Source organism: Callithrix jacchus, chromosome 8, assembly GCF_049354715.1.
Source record: "Callithrix jacchus isolate 240 chromosome 8, calJac240_pri, whole genome shotgun sequence".
In the NCBI taxonomy this organism is placed as follows: Eukaryota; Metazoa; Chordata; class Mammalia; order Primates; family Cebidae; genus Callithrix; species Callithrix jacchus.
In genome coordinates, this window is record NC_133509.1 from 102,262,204 (window position 1) to 102,284,579 (window position 22,376).

General features: G+C 37.2%; 1 protein-coding gene and 1 non-coding gene across 18 annotated transcripts in view; both read left to right on the top strand.

Annotated features, from left to right (window-relative positions):
- PALS1 (protein associated with LIN7 1, MAGUK p55 family member) overlaps positions 1-22,376 on the top strand; it is a 108,748-nt gene that overhangs the window by 39,709 nt on the left and 46,663 nt on the right. For 4 of the 17 annotated variants that reach the window (XM_078335216.1, XM_009006202.4, XM_078335215.1 and 1 more), the window contains 2 exons: positions 6,000-6,085; positions 12,902-13,189. In XM_078335216.1, coding sequence (XP_078191342.1) covers positions 12,925-13,189 — 265 coding nt within the window. In that variant the 5' untranslated portion in view covers positions 6,000-6,085; positions 12,902-12,924. Of the gene's footprint in view, positions 1-5,999; positions 6,086-11,877; positions 11,969-12,062; positions 12,177-12,658; positions 13,190-22,376 lie in introns of all 17 variants that reach the window. The other 13 variants (XM_078335213.1, XM_078335209.1, XM_078335212.1 and 10 more) reach the window with 7 other exon arrangements.
- LOC118145243 (U6 spliceosomal RNA) lies at positions 8,051-8,157 on the top strand. The gene has a single exon (XR_004730371.1). It is a non-coding gene; the product is annotated as a U6 spliceosomal RNA (small nuclear RNA).

Here is a 22,376-nt window from a genome sequence, read left to right on the forward strand (position 1 = left end):
TTTTTTTTTTTTGAGAAGGGGTCTCATTCTGTCACCCAGGTTGGTGTGCATTGGCATGATCTCTGCTCACTGCAATCTCCATCTCCCAGGCTCAAGCAGTCCTCCTACTTCCACTTCTTGAATAGGTGAGACCACAGGTGCGTGCCACCACACCCAGCTAATTTTCTGTATTTTTGGTATATAATAGAGTTTTGCCATATTGACCAGGCTGGGCTTGAACTCCTGAACTCAGGTGATCCACCCACCTCGGCCTCCCAAAGTACCTCGATGATAGGCATGAGCCACTATCCCCAGCCTAGCATACTGTTATTTCTTTTGTTGTGCAGGAGCTTTTTAGTTTAATATAGTCTCATTTGTCTAGTTTTGCCTTTATTGCCAGTGCTCTTTTGGTGTCAGATTAAAAAAAAAAGGCGTTGCCCAGTCCCATGTTGTGTTATTTTTTCATGTTGTAGTTTTACAGTTTCTGATCTCATGTTTAAGTCTTTGAATCCATTTTGAGTTAATTTTTGTACCATAACTGGTATGAATAAAGGTCCATTTTCATTGTTCTGCATGTAGATAACCAGTTTGGAAATAAGTTTTTAATAAAATTTTGTAACTGGATATTTTAGGATACAGATGGTTAGTAAATTGTAAATACAGCAGTATTTTTTTCCAGCTATTTTGTTCTTGTTACCTTGTTTTAAGTTTTATCTCAAAGCCATTGTATGGCCTAGAATAATGGGGTGAGAATAGGAGCTTATAAACTAAGTCTTTCATTTACAGATGTGTTATATATATGCTTTTTGCCAGAAATGCAAAAGCTGTTAAGTCTCTTCAAGTTTACATCTGAGAAACATTGTGTCTTCTAAGCTAATGATATTGCCTTGTTGATATGCAACAGAATTGAGTGTCAGGAATCATGTTATTCTTTTTCTGTCCATGAAGGCAGATGTATGTGGCTTTAGGTTATAATATATGTTACTCTTTTTTCCCCTTTGAAATCTTACTGGGTTTTTACTTTGAAGATTTTTAAAATTTTGATTTTGCTTCCATTCCTTACAAATTTTGTCTGGTATAGTATATTATAAATACAATTTAAGCTATATGAAAATAGCAGTGGTGCTGGGCATGGTGGCCCATGCCTGTAATCCTAGCACTTGTGGATCACCTGAGGTCAGAAGTTTGAGACCAGCCTGGCCAACATGGCAAAACCCCATCTCTACTAAAAATACAAAAATTATCCGGGTGTGGTGGCACACACCTGTAGTCCCAGCTACTCGGGAGGCTAAGGCAGGAGAATCACTTGAAGCTGGAAGTTGGAGATTGCAGTGAGCCGAGATTGCACCACTGCACTCCAGCCTGGGTGACAGAGTGAGACTCCATCTCAAAAAAAAGAAAGAAAGAAAAAAAAAAAAAAACTTAAAAAAATTAAAAAGGCAGTGGTTTCTTTGGATTGCAATTATCAGGGTGACAAATGAAGGTACTTCTATCGGAAACCTAAACCATGAACTTTGTGGAATTTTAGAAATGCCCTTTGTTATAGGACTTGTCAGAGTGTTCTACTAAACAGTAAACTCAGAGTCCGGGCATGGTGACTCATGCCTATAATCTCAGTGATTCGGGAGGCCGAGTGGGGAGGACTCTTGGGCCAAGACCAGACTGGGCAACATACTGAGACCTTATCTCTAAGAAAAACAAAAAGTATCTGGGCATGGTGATGTGTGCCTGTAGTCCCAGCTACGTAGGAGGCTGAGGTGGGAGGATTGCATAAACCAGGAGTTTAAAGCTGCAGTGAGGTATGATTATGCCATTGCACTCCAGCCTGGGCAACAGAGTGAGACCCTATCGCTATTTAAAAGAAAAGTAAAAAGGCCAGGAGCCGTGGCTCACACCTGTAATCCCAGCACATTGGGAGGCCAAGGCGGGTATATCACCTGAGGTTAAAAGTTCAAGACCAGCTGGGCCTACATGGTAATACCCTGTCTCTACTAAAAATACAAAAATTAGCTGGGTGTGGTGGCACAAATCCCAAATTCCGGCTGCTTTGGAGGCGGAGGCATAAGAATCGCTTGAACCTGGGTGGTGGAGGTTGCTGTGAGCCAAGATTGTGCCACTAACCCAGAGCATTTGCACTTGGTCTTGTAATTTAAAGGACTTTATCTGTCCATTTATTAAAACTTTTTTTTAATCTGTAAAAAATTTATTTATTTTTTTTGTAGAGACAGGGTTTTACTGTATTGCTAAGGCTGGTCTCAAACTCCTGGTCTCAGTGATCCTACTGTCTGCTTCCCAGAGTGTTGGGATTACAAGTGTAAGCCACCATCCCTGGTGTAAAAAATTTTTACATTGTGCCCATTGAGTTAAACAAGTTCAATTTACTTCAAATACATGTTTAAAATTTAAAAAATATATGTTTAGTTCTTTTTACTTCTGTAATTTAAGAATTCATTTTTCAGTTAGATCTTGGGGACTTTATTTTTGTTTAAGTTGTGCCTTTTTTACTGAATAATAATTTCAGCGCTAATCCACTGCATGAGTAACCCAAATATTTCAATTTTTTTTTGAGAAGGAGTCTCACTCTATTGTCGAGGCTGACATGCAGTGGTGTGATCTCAGCTCACTACAACCTTTGCCTCCCAGGTTCAAGGAATTCTCATGCCTCAGCCTCCCAAGTACCTGGGATTACAAGCGTCAGCCACCACAAAACCTGGCTAATTTTTGTATTTTTAGTAGAGATGGGGTTTCACCCTGTTGGCCAGGCTCGTCTTAAACTGCTAAGTTTCTTCTATGAAGATAGTCATTCATTGTTGGAAACTTAAATTTATACAAGGAGTTAAACAGTTATCGAGTAAATAGGGTCTTTTATGTGATATCAGTATATGACTTGTTTTTGGAATATATAATTATCGTTTAAAAAACTTGGTTTCTTGGCCAGGCACAGTGGCTCATGCCTATAATCCCAGCACTTTGGGAGGCCGAGGTGGACAGATCGCTTGAGCCCAGGAGTTCAAGTCCAGCCTGGGCAACATGGTAAAACCATGTTGCTACTAAAAATACAAAAAGTAGCCAGGCATGGTGAGTCATGCCTGCCTATAGTCCCACCTACTCAGGAGGTTCAAGTGGGAGGATCACTTGAGGCTGGGGAGGCAGAAGTTGCGGTGAGTCAAGATTGTGCCACTCTATTTCAGTGTGGCTCACAGAGCAAGACCCTATCTCAAATAAATAAATATAAAAATTAAAAACTTGGTTTCTTTGAGATATAATTTACATGCAACAAGATGACATTTTAAGTGTATAATTTGAGGTTTTGTTTTCTTTTAAAATCAGCGGAATGGGTATAATTTCAATTAAAATTCAGGGTTTTTTTGTTTGTTTTATTTCATTTTGGTTTTTTTTTGGAGACAGTTTCATTCTTGTCACCCAGGCTGGAGTGCCGTGGTGCAATCTCGGCTCACCACAACCTATGCTTCCCAGGTTCAAGTGAATCTCCTGCCTCAGCCTCTCGAGTAGCTTGGATTATAGGCATGCACCACACACCTAGCTAATATTTGTATTATCTGAGATGGGGTTTCACCATGATGACTAGGCTGGTCCCAAATTCCTGACCTCAGGTGATCCACCTGCCTCAGCCTCCCAAAGTGCTGGGATTACATGCGTGAGCCACTGCGCCCAGCAAAATTCAGTAATTTTAAGTGTTCGATTTAATGAGTTTTTAAAACAGCTTTATTGAGGTATAATTTATATTTTATAAGAGTTAGATTTTATGGGGACAGTTTAAGTTTTAGTAAGTTTATGTAGTCATGCAGACTGTCACTGAAATCTGATACTAAGACACTTTTATAACATGCAGACATTCCCTTCTTGCCTTTTTGCAGTCAGAATCTGCTTCCAGCTTCAGGAAACCAAGAAACTGCTTTTTCTAATAACACAGTTTTACATTTTCTAGAAATTTTGTACAGATGGAATCATACTCTTCTGTCTGGCATTGTGTTTTTGAGACTGTACATGTTGGATATATCAGTAGTTTGTTTTTATTGCTGAATTCCATTTTTTGTTTATCCATTCCTAGCTAAAGGATAGCATATGGTTTTAGACTATTATTAATAATGCTCCTATGCATACTCATTACAGATCTCTCTTTGTGAATTTTACCGATAAAAATATGTTTCTTTCTTTCTCTTGTGTGAAATGGCTCAGTCATATGGTAACTACATGTTTAACTTTTTAAGAAATGCCAGACTCTACAATTTCACATTCTCATCAGCGTTGTATAGGGGTTCCCGTTCCTTCACATTCTCTCCAGTGCTTAATATTGTTACTTTTTAATTTTAGCCATCTTATTGTTTGTAGTGGTATTTCGTTGTATATTGTTTAAACGGCAATATTGAGATAGAAATCTCATACTCTACAGTTCATCTGGTAACAGAAAGGGGTCCTGATTCAGACCCCAGAGAGGGTTCTTAAATCTTTCATGAGAAGGAATTTGGGGCGAATCCCTAGAGTAAAGTGAAAGAAAGTTTATTAAGACAGTAAAAGAATGAAAGAATGGCTAATCCATAGGCAGAACATGACACCAGCATGTTACTTCTTGATTATATGCTAAACAAGGGGTGGATTATTCATGAGTTTTCCAGGAAAGGGGTGGGCAGTTCGCAGAACTGAGGGTTCCTTCCCTTTTTAGACCATAGAGGGTAACTTCCTGATGTTGCCCTGACATTTGTAACCTGTCATGGCACTGGCAGTAGTGTCTTTTAGCATGCTAACGTATAATGAGCAGTGAGCACCACCCTAAGTCACTTTCATCGCCATCTTGATATTGGTGGGATTTGGCTGGCTTCTTTACCCTAATCTGTTTTGTCAGCAGAGCCTTTGTTGCCTGACTTTGTGCTGACCTCCTATCTTACCCTGTGACTTAGAATACCTAACCTCCTGGGAATGCAGCCCAGTAGGTCTCAGCCTTATTTTACCCAGCCCCTATTCAAGATGGAGTTGCTCTTGTTCCAATGCTTCTGACACATCCATTTCAAGTGTGCAAATTCAATGGATTTTAGTATATTTAGAGTTGTACAACCATCACCACAATTAATTTCCATCATCCCTCAAGAGAAACTTGCATGCCTTGGCCATAATACTCCCACCCATTCACCCCCAGTTTTAGGCAACCACTGGTCTACTTTCCATCTATATTTGCCTTTTCTAGATACTTCATAAATAGTATCATACAGTATGTGGTCCTTTGCTGCTAACTTCTTTAAATCCTGTTTGCAGGGTTAATCTATGTTGTAGCATGCATCACTCCTTGTTTCATATAGGATTATACAACTTTTAATAAATTCATCAGTTGAACATTTGGATTTTTTCTACTTTTTTTTGCTATTATGAATGCTGCTGCTATGAATATTTTTGTACACGTTTTGTGTGGTGTTTGTAGATGTATGTCTATTTTTTTTTTGGTGTATACCTAGGAGTAGAATTGCTGATATGATAACTCTATGTTTAGCCTTTTGAGGAATTGCTATACTGTTTACATTGTGTTATTGGAATGTTTCCATTTGGCATTCCTAAACTCACTAATATGCAACAACATAGATTTTATTTATTTATTTATTTATTTTGACCAAGTCTCTCCCTGTGTCCCAGGCTGGATTGCAGTGTCGTGATCTTGGCTCACTGCAATCTCCCCCTCCCAGGTTTAAGCGATTCTCCTGTCTCAGCCTCCTGAGTAGCTGGGATTACAGGTGTGCACTACCACACTCAGCTAATTTTTATATTTTTAGTAGAGATGGGGTTTTACGATGTTGGCCAGGATGGTCTCCATCTCCTGACCTTGTGATCCACCAAATTGATATCCATTAGATACAGGGGTCGTGGTGCATTTTTATGATTTCTTACTAAGAAATCCTAGTTATCTGTAGACAGAATTGATTATCATATTGAATTGGTCTTCCTCCTTTACCCCCTCAAAAACACTGCAGATATTTACATTTGATCAATTGTCTCATTTTTCTTTTTTATAGAATAAGAAAGTTAGCCTGAGTTTTGTGAAAAACCAGAGAAGAGAAACTAAAAGGACAGTAGACAAGGGTTTTCCAGTTTGCATAATGTAAGTTCTTTTCACTTTTCTTGGCTTGAATCTTGTGTTAGCTGACAAAGCCGTTTCTATGGAAACAGATTGTTTAACCTCTTAGAATGTCACAGGAATGCTGATCACTTAAGATGAGACTTCCCAGCTGCTGGTCAAAGGGCATTACTTACTGGAGAAAGAGGGGAAGGATGAATTCAAAAAATTCTAGAGTGCTGGACACGAGTGTAGGCTGAACATGTTTATGCATATGAAGTATATCTCTTCCATTTTCCTCTAAAAATTAAGATGCTGATAATACAGGAAATTGGATTTCTGCTGACCTATCTTGATTCTCAGCTCTTACACAGATGGTTCTACTTGTTGGTACCCTTTTCAGTGAACCTGTACCCCTTAGGCCATCTCAGTCCCTACAGTCTCAGTCATTTGCACTTGTTGTGAAGCTTATTTAGCTTCCTTTTGCCCCTTTCTCCCGCAACTAAAACCCTTTCTCCCCAGTTTGAGGTTAGCATTGAAACAGCTTTGGCATGCCAGTCTGAAAATTTTTCTTACTTTGTGTACTATGTAAAGATTTTTGTATTTGTTTTCTAGCAGGGATGGGAACAGGGATTCTGATGAGGATTTGAAATGTAATCCTTTGAAGCTTTCTTTTTTTTTTTTTCCCCAAACTTTTAATTGGAGAGTTGAAAAGAAAAGAATTAGGGCCTGTGTCTGGTAACTGTGCTATCTTCATTACCAGATTCTGAACTGTCAAATGATTTTTTATTTATTTTTATTTTATTTTTTTAGAGAGGGTGAGTGCAGTTGCTTTGGACTGGGAGGACTCTTTTACTTTTATGATATGTATAGAGTACATGTATGAGCTAGCATATTTATGGAGTGCTTGCTTAAAAATTATAACAATCTTAGTGCTAAAACTATAGGATACAGCATAATGTTTCTTTGATTCTGGAAGAACTTTAGGATCTTTCATGGCCCTCAATGAATTAACTTGTTAGCATTATAGAGTCTTCTTGGAGTGTTAAATGATGAAGTAAGTATTTAACAAGGTAGTCTGGAAAGATTTGAAGAATTAGGGACTTGAGGGAGGTCTTGAAGGTAGAAATCAATGGAAAAGTATTTAGCAAGTCAGAAAGAAAAAAGATACGGGATAGACACAAATGAGGAAGGTAAATTAGAAGGCTCATGCAGGTGAGTAGTAAAAGGTATAGCTGGAAAGTTTGGATTTATCCTGTGAGTTTGGACTTTATGCTCAAGTGTGAAAGCCATCAAAAGTTCTGAACAGAGGAGTGGTTTGCTCATATACTTAATTAAGCGTATTACTTAACAGATATCATGGCTATAGAGGTGAACAAGACAGATCCCTGCCAATTAGATAATTTACCTGTGTGATCTACAGTCATCTTGAAATTAATGTGTCTAAACCCATTTTCCCTTTAATTTCCTTCTATCTGATTCTCCATCATAGTTAGTGACATTGTCGTCTACCTAGTAAGCCAAGGATAGTACTTAAGAGTGATGGTTCTGGACTCGCACTGCCTGCGGGCAATACTACAGATCCAGAGATGGGTCAACCTGGTTCTTAACTTCGAGGAGCTTCTTCTAGTCTGATGAGATAGAAAGGCAGATATATAAGTAGCTGTAGTCCGGCTTGATCAAGAATGTGACAGGGATTGTAGGATTCCAGAGGGAGATATATTTGAGCTCAGACTTAAAAGGAGAGTAGGCAAAGATTAGATCCTAGGCAGACTGGTTCTGGAGGCTGTTCTCTTAAAAATGTCTCGAGTGACTGGATGGCTATAGTAACGTTGGTTAGAACTGAAAACGGGGAGAGGATTAAAGAGAAAGGAGGTTAAAGGGAAATAAGAGTTTAATTTTGGCCATATTAATTTCTAGATTCTTATGGGAAATTCTGATAGAATAATGATTCAAGGATCTTGTCTTAATAACTGTAGTATCTAGCCAGGGGTAAATAATTAAATTTATGTGCTCGCTTCAGTAGCACATATACTAAAATTGGAAAAATATAGAGAAGATAAGCATGGCCCCTGTGCAAGGATGACACACAAATTCGTGAAGCGTTCCATATTATTATTTTTTAATTAAAAAAAATTATGTACATATCATTCCTCTATTTAATTTAATTTATTTTTGTTTTGAGATGGAGTTTCGCTCTTGATGCCCAGGCTGGAGTGCAATGACGCGATCTCAGCTCACCACATCCTCTGCCTCCTGAGTTCAAGTGATTGTCCTGCTTCAACCTCCTGAGTAGCCGGAATTACAGGCATGCGCCACCACGACCAGCTAATTTTATATTTTTAATAGAGACAGGGTTTCTCCATGTTGGTCAGGCTGATCTTGAACTCCTGACCTCAGGTGATCCACCTGCCTCAGCCTCCCAAAGTGCTGGGATTATAGGCATGAACCACTGTGCCCGGCCACTCCTCTTTTTTAAATCTTTGATGACTCTCTTTTTCCACAGAATTAAGGATTTAAGACTTTTCATAAGATGGACCCAATCAAACTTTCTAGTCATATCTTCCACTACCCTATTTTAGTTCGACTAGCCTTATTTGTACTTTCCCCTTACACCTTTCGTCTTCCTACCTTTGATTCATATGGCTCCTTTCTTATTTCTCCATCTTGTCTTGAAGGTCTACTTCAAACCTCGTTTCTTATCTACAAAATGGGCATATTTGGATCTACTTCTGGAGCTGTAATGAGGAATAAATGAGTGAATATTGTGTGAAGTGCTTGCAGTATTGGCTGGCACATAAAGAAGTGCTTAGTAAATGTTAGCTATAGTTATTGTAGTTGTCACTATACTACTACTACTAATCCTATTCCTACTACTACTACTTCCTCCTCCTCCTCTACCTTTCTCTTACTCACTTTTTTTTTGCTCTCCTATATGAAATACTAAGTTCTACTGATTCTGTAACCTTTCTTTCTCTCTGTCTCTCTTTTCTTTTCTTTATTTTTCCTCCCTTCTTCCCTCCCTGCCTCCCTTCCTTCTTTCCTACCTACCTACCTACCTACCTATCTCACTCTGTCTCTCAGGCTGGATTGCAGTGGCACGATCTTGGCTCACTACAACCCCTGCCTCCTGGGTTCAAGTGATTCTCATGCCTCAGCCTCCCGAGTAGCTGGGACTATAGGAACAAGCCGCCATACCTGGATAATTTGTTTACATTTTTGCATTTTTTCATAGAGATGGGGTTTCACCACATTGCCCAGGCTAATCTCAAACTCCTGGTCTCAAGTGATCCACTGCCTCAACCTCCCCAAATGCTGGTATTATAGGCATGAGCTACCGTACCTGGTCTATAACCTATGTATTTCTTGAATATAACTTATTCATTCTCATTGTCCTACTTGAGCACCCTATTTCTGATAGGTGCTTTCAGTCTGGTCTCATTGCCACCCTTCTATAAAAATGAATGTGATTACATCATCCCCTGCTTAAAATCTTTTAATTATTCTTACTATTTTCAAGGTAAAGATCTAAAACTCTTCTCAGTATGGCCTCCTGCTTGCCTTTCCAGTTTTATCGTTATTGATGTACAGCATATTCCCATTGTCCCATCCAGTTTATTGTATTCTATTCTGTTTTCTGAAAGCACCATTCTGTCATACTCCTCCTTCCTAGAGGTCATGTGAGCCTGTCTGCCTGGAGTAGACCTTTCTGCTAGCTGGCTAATTTTTAGTTGCCCTTTGATATACAACTCAGAGAAATGTATCCTTATGTTTTGAGTGTTTCCTACCACCTTTTACCACAGACCAAGTTTTATAGTTCATTGTCTGATATTCCGAGTTGAACAGATATTTATTGGACATTTCTTTTGATATATTAGGCTAAGCACTGGAGCTATGAAAGTAAGACATGAGCCCTGACTCTAACAAATTTAGAATCTGATGAGGAGATTGGGGAAAAATAATCATTTATTTTCTTTGCTTTCTCTCCCAGTAGACTGAACATTCCTGGGGAGATAACCAAATGAAATTTAAAGCAGATTACTACCAGGTTGCAGAAGTTTTTCTGAAAGCAAAGATTGGATCCAGATATACAAGTGTGATAACAAATAGTCCAAGCATGAGAATTTTGACCTGGCCTGGTCTATCTTGCATGACCTCTAATTTTCCCCATAGTATAATGAATATGGACACAGATGTAGACCTTGTAAGCCAAATTTTATATTTCAGATCATAATTGTATATATATATATCTAATATATATCAGTTTAAAATGCATCATTTATTATTAAATTTGATTTTTAATATCCAGTAATTGTTATAGCGAGGGTTGAGGGTTTTAATTTTCTGAAAATATGTACACTCCTCGATTTTTAAAATTAAGCATAACACTGCAGTAACTCCTACATAATTTTCTGCTTACTTGTAAGGAAAAACGTTTAAAAAGCTGAATTTGCATTTGCATATAGTCAGTGCCTAACATAAATCAAATAGCTGGCATGTTAATGAAAAAGAAGGCACTCTAATGGTAAATAAGGTACTTATGTGTATAGATCACATTTAGAAAGAAAGAAGCCAAAAGTTGGATGAAAGACAGAAAACTCTACCAAAATTTTTGTGCAAAGGTAGTTTTAATAATGGCTCATGTAACTGACATCCATTTTCCTGATTGTTGGATTAGTGGTTTTCCTGATAGTCTAGTTGGGTTTGTATTAAGCATTTTGTCTTCTGTCCTTATTTGCACTATGACCCAAGATATTTGAGAGAAGATTGGCTGGCACTAGGAATATTGTCTGAAAACCTGGCTTTTGCTTAGTTGGCATTGTGCTCTAACCACCTGTTTACTAAAGTGATGCCCAACTCGAGGTAGTAGGTTTATTATTGTAAGTATTATTGCTCTTGAGTGAGAGGGGGGAAAAAAAAAGGCTAATTAAATTTAAAGTGTGGGTTTACACATATGTAAACAATCTGCCTATTTATGCCTGAGAAATAGCTTAATGAAAAGCCAGAGTTATCTGGTAAAGTATTTTTATTTTCTAAAATATGCTGAAAGATTTTTAAAATACGAGAATCATGTTAATACTGGCAATTAATGTAAGTATACATTATCTCTCGTGAAACTCAGAACAGTCAATCCTATGAATAAAGTTTCCAGGTGAATCTTGGTCAAAGAGAAAACGGTCTTAAATCATAAAACTAGAGGATTAAAAATTCAGTTATCTTCCTGTTTACTGTGATCTTTTTGCTATACGGTATGACTCTCAAAAGTTTTTGAGTGGTAACAGACACTACCATTTTCTATAACTGAATCCTTGTGGAGTTAACCCCCAATTTTTTTTTTTTTTTTTTTGAGACGGAGTTTTGCTGTTGTTACCCAGGCTGGAGTGCAGTGGCGCGATTTTGGCTCACTGCAACCTCCGCCTCCTGGGTTCAGGCAATTCTTCTGCCTCAGACTCCTGAGTAGCTGGGACTCCAGGCATGCACCACCATGCCCAGCTAATTTTTTTGTATCTTTAGTAGACACGGGGGTTTCACCATGTTGACCAGGATGGTCTCAATCTCTTGACTTCGTGATCCACCCACCTCGGCCTCCCAAAGTGCTGGGATTACAGGCTTGAGCCACCGTGCCCAGCTTTTTTTTTTTTTTTTTTTTTTTTTAGATGGAGTCTCGCTCTGTCACTCAGGCTGGAGTGTAGTGGTGTGATCTCAGCTCACTGCAGCCTCCACCTCCACCTCCCAAGTTCAAGCAGTTTTCCTGCCTCAGCCTCCTTAGTAGGTGGGATTACAGGTGCCTGCCACCACAACTGGCCAATTTTTGTTTTTGTTTTTTTTTTTAATAGAGACAGGGTTTCGCCGTTTGCTAGGCTGGTCTCGAACTCCTGACTTCAGGGGATCCACCTGCCTTGGCCTCCCAAAGTGCTGGGATTACAGGTATGAGCCACCGCACCCAGCCCAATCTTTTTTTTTCCTTAAATAGGACCAGTTATAAAGACTGATAACCCATGTAATCCTTGTCTCAATGTAGTTTTGTCTTGTAGCTGCCTCAGCTGCTAATTGAAGTTTGGGGGTGTTCTTCATCTCAAAAACTCGTAAACATGAATGAATTATCCTCCAGAATACTGCTTATATTTCAAATGAGGTACAAACATGGCTGCTATATGCCAAATCAGTTGATCATTCATCAGTTTCTTTAGTGGTTAGCTAGTAAGTTATTTCAATCCCATGTTTACTGTTGAGCATAAGGTACTGTGTTATGACAACTACTAAAAGATGATTAAAGCACCTTTTTATGTTTTAAGCAAGCAGCCTGTTCCCTACCAAGCTAATACTGCAGACTTTTTACCTTCCCACTTTGCTAAACTTTCCAGCACTACATATCATTTTTCTTAGCTTTAAAATTGAATAGTATGTTTCACGTTCTTGGAAGGGGACTATTTGGGGGAGAGGGGAATCTTGATTTCCTCACCATTATCTGTAAAAATGAAAATACTTAATCTACATAGCAAAATAATATTATATACTTACTATTTTCTATGTTATATGGAGATTAGAAGTAGGCTATGTAAAAACTTGCTTTTATATTGTAATTCTTATACTTTTTTCCCCCGTCTTTCCCCTTAGATTTCCTTCATGGATACTTTTTCATAGCATTATTATGTGATGTGAGAAGTTTTTTTTTTTTTTTTTTTTTTGAAGTAACATGGATTTTATACTACAGAATCAAGAGAATTGGCCATTAGGAAAAATTGATTTGTAAAAAGTGGTACAGGTTTTTATAGATAACCATGACAACATCCCATATGAATGGGCATGTTACAGAGGAGTCAGACAGCGAAGTAAAAAATGTTGATCTTGCATCACCAGAGGAACATCAGAAGCACCGAGAGATGGCTGTTGACTGCCCCGGAGATTTGGGCACCAGGATGATGCCAATACGTCGAAGTGCACAGTTGGAGCGTATTCGGCAACAACAGGAAGACATGAGGCGTAGGAGAGAAGAAGAAGGGAAAAAGCAAGAACTTGACCTTAATTCTTCCATGAGACTTAAGAAGCTAGCCCAAATTCCTCCAAAGACGGGAATAGATAACCCTATGTTTGATACAGAGGAAGGAATTGTCTTAGAAAGTCCTCATTATGCTGTGAAAATACTAGGTAAGTAAAAATAGAGGGATAATAGAAAACGTTTTGCTTTAATTTATCTGTGCGGTATAATGTATATGGGAAGGAAGCGGATTTAAGAGAATGTAAGTAATGTCAATTTGAATTTCAGACCAAGATCTTTTGTTTTCTTGGAAACGCCATGTAACTATTGTTTATTGTTATCAACATAGAGCTAAAAGCATGTGACTTAAATGTTCAGTCACTGTAATATGTTTTTTAGATATTAAAGAGTTCTACATGTGGCCTTAATATTTAAAGCCTTGAAATTTACCTTTTATATAAAACTCACAAACTTTAAGCAAAATACTAAAAAACAATTTTCAGATTTTGAATTTCTGATTTCCTTAAAGTTTGTAAAATTGTAATGAAATTAGTAACTATAGTTTAAATTCTTCGATTTTTAAAATTAATGATTGTCAGTAAAAAGAACTGTTATTATTCATATAGCATCATAAACATAAAAATGGTATTTTCTATATATCCCCAAATTCTGTTCTATGGAAAAAAAAAAAGAATTCTGTGACCAAATGCATTTTGAGAATTCTGGGCTAAATAAGCTAAGTAGCTTCTGATTACAGGTCTTCTCATAGCTGTTAGAATGTTAGTAGGCATTGTGAATCTACAAGGGAAGTTGGTGTCAAACTTAGAATATTTAATCATTGAATTTACCACCCGTCCTTCTTGCACGTGTACATACACCTAAGGACTCACTGAACTAGTGTTAGGAGTGCATTTAATTTTTCGGTGGTTTGCTATTTTTTAGGTATGAAAAAAGAGTTATTTCTACTTTTTTGTAGAATGAGAGAGTTTTTATTGTCAGTGTCATTTTGCCATTCATTTAAGCGTCTGTTGAGTCTGTACTAAGTGTTTTAGCAAACATTGTTTCATGTAATAAAATAATCTTGCTAACAGTACTCTCTAATTTCCATTTTGGAGATAAAGAAATTGAACCTTAGTTAAACAACTTTTTAAAGACACCAGTGGTAGAGCCAAGTTTGAATTTGCCAGATCTGATGTTGATGTACTGCACAAAGTGAAAGGTTTGCCTGGAAACCAATACCCAGCCAGAACTTCAATCACCAGGCCAGAGCTGTGGCTACCCAAAATAGATCACCTTTTTCCAATTTGCCCAAAGATACCATGTATATGGCAGATTTGTTCCTCAGTAAGTCTCTATTCCAAGTTTGGAGCAGTTTCTACTACATCACCTCATCTGCTTTTCTTTGTTATAAATTTTTGTTCAGGATCCACATTTCATATGTACATGCTTCTCTGTGTTTTAAGAAATCATAGATATGTGTTTGGTCATAGTAAAGTCTGCTAAATGCCTTCAGATATTATGATTACAGTGAAAGCTAAAAGATTACATATTTTTCTAATGCATTTATGTGAAGGAATTTTATGTTAAGGAATTTTATGTTCTTTTTTCCTGAGGGTTTTGTTAGAGTAAAAATACTTCATCCCTGATTACTTCTTACTAGTCTTCATTTCCCACCACTCTATTATTATTTATTAAAATATTCTGAATATATTCTATTGGAAAAAGTTTGTCACATCTGTTGCAAACCTGGATTGATTCTTCTGTTTTTCTGTTTACATTCCCTTAAGATTAATGTATTGTCCATGTCCATTTGGTTTACTTAGAATCAGGCATTAAGTATCCATCTGATAGGTAATATTCATGTAATCACAGTAAAGAAACAAATATAGCTTCAGCCAGATTCACTTAGTAAGGGAAAAGATTTGGGTTTATGGTTTTGTTTTGCCTAAGCACAGAAAATTAGATCATTTCTCTTAACTTTTTTTTTTTTTTGGCTTTTTCCTTTTTCTGTTTGTATTGCTGACTTTTCTACAAATTCAGATTAAAGGATACCTCTATTCCAGTGTGTAATCCGCTGTGGTTTTAAAAAATACCTTTGTGTGGTTCTTGAATTTAAGGCAGTTTTATATATTTTATTTTAAAGTAATTTGAAATGTCATACCAGGTATTTGTAATTCATTTCTTGGACAAGAGAATGTGTTTTGAGAAATAAATGATAGATTTTATGTTAATATATTCAACACAAATATCTGTTATGTAAGAATCATGAGAAATTAGCATATAGTTTGTTGTTGTCAGTCATAGCCTCAGGTTTTTAAGTTTTTGTTAAAAATGAAGTGTAAAAGCTTTTTACCAAACTTTTTTTTTCTTGTTCATAATCTGCTAACACATCAAACTGTAAGAGAAGTACTCCCTGAACATTGTGTCTCCTTGCTAGTATTTGATTAATACCCATATGACAGGAGACAACTGCTCAGCCTTTGTCACATCCAGAAACAGCAACTTTGTTTTAAATGAGGGAAGATTGGGCAACTGATTTATTTCTTTGAGAGAAAGCCTTCAGTTTCTAAATAATACATCATCTTTTATCCGTGAGTAGACAAAATATTCTTTTAAGAATTGAAAATGTGATTGGCAAGATTAATGGTCTGGGTGGCTTTTAATGAAAAGTATTTGTAAATTTGGCAATGGATGATGATAAAATTACAGGGATGGAATTGATAGAAAAGACTCAAAGGATGAACTGAATTTTCTTGTTTAAAAGCAGAATTTTTTTGAAAGATAAAAAATAGTGATATGGAAACTAGATTTCAAATGACTGATTAATATGAGTATTATAAGGGGTAAAAACGTTGATATTCTGCATGTAGGCAAGCATGGAAAGAAAAAAACTTTGATATTAGGGAGGCTTTCTTTAAAATTGGCGTTATTTTTAAAGCTTGCTTTGCTACAAATATTATTCTCTTTGTTCTTTTTCATAATCAGAACAAACTAGTTTGGGAGAGAAATCCTCAGGAAAAAAAAAGAATGCAGGTTAGAGTGGATTGAGCTAGAGTAGTGTAATTTTCAGATATTTCTGTATAATAGATTTCACTGTTTTTGTGTTCTCAGATAAGTAATTTTGGGCCAGGGATGTGGACAAGGAAATACAGTAGCTAGAATACTTAAAGAAAGAAACTAAGGAAGACTGCCATCTATCATATATGTGACTATAAAATTGTTATATCTTTGAAGCAGTGTCAGAAAAGGGCACACAGACACACCCATATATATCCGTGGTGAGCTGTTTAGTGGTTAATAAAAAGACTTGAAATTTGTAATTACGGGCTTTCTAATCTTCTATGAGATACTATTAGTGTGAAGAAGGAAAGAAAAACCATGGGGAAGAACACTGGGAAAATAAATCTAAAGAACAAAATATTTTCAAGGAATTAGTAGCATGTTTTAGTCTTAATTAATGCTTGCATATTTTTTGCCAGATGTCTCTGGATATTCAAACTATTAAGTCAAAAGATTATTGACATTTTAAAGTAAAATAGCTCTCTCACATTTCTTTCTGACATTTAACTGACTTTTGATTGACCATGGGGCATATTGGAATTTTGTGTGATTGTGATAAACTTTTTTAAAGGTTGGCTTTAAGGTAAAATTTATTTAAAGCCAGCAGACAAAATTCTGGTGCCAGAAAATCTTGAGTTTTAGTTTGGCCCTGCGTCTGAGAAGTTAATTATTTTTACTATCAAATTTTTGTTTAGCTATTATAGATATTTCCAAATAAATGTTATTAGCCATTCCTTTAGGGAATTATTTTACCCTCCTGGAAGTGAATTAATTAAATCTGTTATCATATTTAAATTACTTAATTCCTTTTTATGGTTACTAAAATTAGAGCTAAAGATTTAAAAATTCATTAGAGTATATGTATAGTCATGTAAATTTTGTTTATTAAGTACACATAATTCTATAGAAAAATAACTGCTACCTCATTCAGTCTTTGACACAATGCATTAAAATTTCATTCCACCTATTAAGTAGTAGTAGGTTTTAAAACTTAGTTCCTCCTGCAAAGATTTGCTTCACTGACTTATGGCACATTCAGAAATGTATGATGTATTTGCATGTTGGAAAGTGCAGGGATATTAGAGTCAGAACTGAATTTCAGTACTTTTTGATGTCACTGAATTGCCATTGTCCTTGGACATGTTAACTTAATTTTTCTGAGCCTTGGTTTCTTGATTTTCTTGAGCACCAAATAAAAAAAGGTGTTTGAGTAAATGGCAGACTACAGGTTTGAATGAAATTTAATTTTTGTGAGAACCAGAAGCTACCAGAGAAATCATCTGACCCTGTAGTTCATAAAATTAATTTGTGGATGTTAACCACTAATTTTTTATTTCATTTTTAAAATAACAGCTTTATTAAGATATAATTCACATACCATAAAATTCCATCTTTTAAACTATAGAATTCATTAATTTTAAGTATACTCACAAGGTTGTGCAGGCAGGCATTGTAGTTCACGCCTGTAATACCAGCACTTTCGGAGGCCAAGGCAGGAGTATCTCTTGAGCCCAGGAGTTTGAGACCAGCTTGGGCAACATAGTGAGACCCTGTCTTCTATTAAAAAAAAAAAAAAAAATCAGCTGGGTATGGTGGCACGCTTCTGTAGTCCCAGCTAATAGGGAGACTGAAGCAGGAGGATTTTTTGAGCCCAGGAGATTGAGGCTACAGTGCTTAAAAAAACAAACCAAAACCAAGGTCGTGTAATCATCACTACTATATAATTCCAAAATATGTTGTACCCATTATTGGTCACTCTCTATTCTCTCTTCCACCTGGCCCCTGACAACCATGAATATACTTCCTGTCTTTTTGGATTTGCTTATTCTAGACATTTCATATGAATGAAATTACATAACATAGGCTTTTTTGTGACTTGGCCTCTTTTCATTTACTGTTATGTTTTCAGGATTCATCCATATCATAGTGTGAATCAGTACTTAATTCCTTTTTATGGATGAATTAATATTCCACTGCACAAATATACCACATCTTGTTTTTCCATTCATCTAGGTTAAAAAAAAAATATTTTTTTTAATTTTTATTTTCTGTAGAGATGGGATCTCACTATGTTGCCCAGGCTGGTCTCGACCTCCTGGCCTCAAGTGATCCTCCCACCTTGGCCTCCCAAAGTGCTGGGATTACAGGCATGAGCCACTACAATTTTGATTCCACATTTAGATATACTGGAAACTGATATAATTTCCTCATACTTAGTAATATTAAGTTCCCTGTCTGAGTATCATATTTGACCTTATAGTTTAGGGGAAAAGAAATCTTAAAAGTTTCAGAAAAAAGTCATGAAATTGGTTGGAATTGAAATTTCTGAGGACAGGTTAAAAGAATCAGAATTTTTATACAATGAAATGGAGAATCTCAATACTGGGTATAAGTCTCTAGAAGCTGTCTGTTTTCATATGGGGCAAATGAGAGTAATATATAAAAATAAATGCTGCCAGGTGCGGCAGCTCACGCCTGTAATCCCAGCACTTTGGGAGGCCGAAGTGGGCAGTTCACCTGAGGTCAGGAGTTCAAGTCCAGCCTGACCAATATGGTGAAAACCCCGTCTCTATTAAAAATACAAAAAAATTAGCTGGGCATGGTGGCGCATGCCTGTAATCCCAGCTACTTAGGAAGCTGAGGCAGGAGAATCACTTGAACCCGGAGGTGGAGGTTGCAGTGAGCCTAGATTGTGCCACTGCACTCCAGCCTGGAGACAGAGCGGGACTCTGTCTCAATCAATCAGTCAATCAATAAAGCCAATCCAAATGAGATTCATTAGGTAATAAAAATCTTCTATTATCTAAGATTCCTTAGGTAAAAGATTTTTTGCCCTTAATAACCAAAAAAATCTTTCCACATGGCTACCCAGAGTTCTAGGCATTTGAAGGCAGGATTTTTGATAAAGTAACTGGGTGATTGCTTTCTGTTGCCTGTTTTTGAGTCTTCATTCTTTTACATTTTAGACTGCCAGGAGGGGGCAAGGAGGGAGGACATTTTAGGAGGGTAGACTTGTTGACCAATGTGTATGTTTGTATTTATCTGATTAGTTGTATCCCAAAGCCAAATGTAAGTGATCTTTCTTACTGTAGAATAATATATTCTTTCTTTTATATAATCAAGAGTTAAGTGTTGCATGAAATATTAGAGAAGATGGAAACTTAATTTCTACTGAAAAATCAGGTAAGAGGAAATAGGTCCAAGTACAGGGCAAAGAATTTAAACTACATATAAAGAAATTCCTCGTAAGAAATTTGTTACAGACTGGAATTTATTACTAAAGCCAGATTTGCTATGCCTCCCTCTACTTTCTCCTGGGCAGAGTGCCTCCATCCTGCCTTACTTCTTGAAACACTCCCAATCTAGCACCTATGTCAGTCTTTCCTCATTAGCCTTGTGGTTCTTCATTTCTCTCTTTATTTCTCTGTCCATGTGATTGTTTCTTGTGTCTGTTGTCTGTCTGTATGGGATTGGGGAAGGGATTTTCTTTTCTCTGTCCTCTTTGTTGTCTCTGTGTCTTCATCTTTATTATGAAAGAGTTATTTGACAGGACTGATTTAGTTACATCTGAATGGATTTTAAAAATTTCCTGTGGAATTGTATAGAATGTTGAAAAACTTGGGTGGATTTTTGTTTGTTTTAAGTAACAGATATATCCATCAAAGAATGGAACATTTCTTTGAGTGTGTGGAAAGAACAGAAAATTAAATGTTCTTTGCTGGGTGGGGTGGCTTATGCCTATAATCCCAGCACTTTGGGAGGCTAAGGTGGGTGGATCGCTTGAGCTCGGGAGTTATAGATCGGCTTGGGCAACCAGGCAAAAACTCCATCCCTACTAAAAAGTACAAAAGTAGCCAGATGTGGTGGAATGCACCTGTGGTCCTAGCTACTTGGGAGGCAGAGGTGGGAGAATTGCCAAAACCTGAGAAGTTAAGGCTGCAGTGATCTGTGATTGTGCCACTATACTCCAGCCTGGGTGACAGAGTGAGACCAGGTCTCAAAAAAAAAAAAAAGAAAAGAAAAGTAACTGTTGTTGAATAATACATATATGTGAAGTGCTTTTAAAAAGTACCATTTATGGCTGGGCATGATGGCTCACACCTGTTGTAATCTCAGTACTTTGGGAGGCCAAAGTGAGTGGATCACTTGAGTCCAGGAGTTCAAGACCAACTTGAGCAACAGTGAGATCTTATCTCTACAAAAAATTAGTCGGGTATAGCGTAGTCCCTGTAGTCCCAGTCCCAGCTACTGGGGAGGCTGAAGTGGGAAGGATCACATGAGTCTGGGAGCTCAAGGCTGCAGTGAGCTATGTTTGCACTACTGAACTCTAGCCAGGGTGACAGAGCAAGACCTTATCTCAAAAAAAAGACCCTGGAGATTCTGCTTATGATTGAATTAGGACTCTGGAAAAATAGGTCTTCTAGATTTCCTTAGTGTTTTTTCATAAGTATATTGGATTAAAAGCCATTGTTCTGATGTAACAAGAAAGGATGAAATTATATTAAGTATGTTCTAGTTAAGACTTGAGGAATATCAGTTTAATTCTAGTTATTAAAAAGCACTCTAGTAGAAAAATGGGCAGAAGAGAAACAAAGTGGATGAAAGAAGAAATTCAAATGGCTATAACTTGTAAAAATATGTTCAGTCGTACCAGATCACCAAAAATTAAAAGATTGATCACTCTTAATTGGATTTTTGTTTGTGGAAATAGGCAATCATGTGCATTACTGGCAGGGGTATGAATTGGTACAAATCCAGAAGTCAGCTTGGCAGTATGTATCAAAATGTTAAATGGTTTTTATTATGTGATTAATAATTTTATCCTAGGAATTCCAAGGAATTGAAAAATAGGTTGCAAAACAACATTTACAGTGTCATCTCTATGGTTAGACCAGCATTTTAAAAGTTAGAAAGGCTACATAGCATAACAAAATAATACCAGTAGTTACAGCCAAAAGGTAGAAGTGCAGATAATTTTCAAAATAATGTCAGTATTTTACTGTCCTTGTGAGTGGCTTTGGTACATAGAAGAGATTATGCAGAAACTGTTGGCCTTAAAAATTTTTAATTCCCCAGAGGTTGAAGACACCCAATAGGGATAACCTTCTGGGCTCTCTAAGGCTGCTTGTTGATTTCAGTTAGCAGTAAGATCTGAGGCTCTCAATTTTTCAAAATACCCTAACAGCCAGTGGAGTGGTGCAGTCTTGGCTCACTTCTGCCTCTGGGGTTCAAGCAACTCTCCTGCCTCAGCATCCTGAGTAGCTGGGATTATAGGCATGCGCCACCATGCTTGGCTACTTTTGTATTTATCATAGAGACCGGGTTTCTCCATGTTGGTCAGGCTGGGTCTCAAACTCCTGACCTCAGGTGATCTGCCTGCCTCAGCCTCCCAAAGTGCTGGGATTACAGGTGGGAGCCACTGCGCCTGGCAATGAGGCCCTTTTAACAATTACTAAAGGCCTTGCAAGGTGTGGCTCACACCTATAATCCTAGCACTTTGGGAGGCCAAAGCAGGAAGATTGCTCGAGGCCAGGAGTAATAGACTCAATTTCTACAAAAAAAAAAATTTGTTTCAATTAAACAGTATTTTAATTTTCTTTTCAGAGAATTCTAGGCCTCACAAGATTGTAGCTTCTACGAAGCTTGACTGCTTTGTTTCTTTTGTAATTTCTTTTTCTCTTAAGATATTTAAATGTTTTCATGTTTTGCTTTTAAGATACTTTAAGGCTGTTGAATTCTTTAATCTCTTAGGGAATTCTTTGCACTGTTAAGAAATTCTTTGGTAACCTCATTTATGTGATGGAATCTGACATTTTCTATTCTTCCTGTCTATTCTTAATATTAGCTTATGGGTAAATTCTGGCTATCTCTCAGCTCTTATCTAGCCTTGGGCCACAGCTTCGTAGGTCATTTTAATGATAATTTTGACTTTTAATTGTTTTTCCCAATTTTTCTTTATTTTAAACTACTGATGACCACACATGTATGTGTGTGTTTAGAGAATAATGACAAGGAAAAAAGTAGTCCACCCTCCCTCCCTCCTTCCCTCCCTCCCTTCTTTTTTCTTTCCTTTTCTTTTTTTTTTTTTCTTTCACAGGTCTCACTCTGTCACCCAGGCTAGAGTGCAGTGGCGTGATATTGGGTCACTGTAACCTCTGCCTCCCGAGTTCAAGTAATTCTCCTGCCTCAGCCTCCCAAGTAGCTGGGACTACAGGAGCACACGACCATACCTGGCTAATTTTTGTATTTTTTGGTAGAGATGGGGTTTCACCATGTTGGCCAGGCTTGTCTCAAACT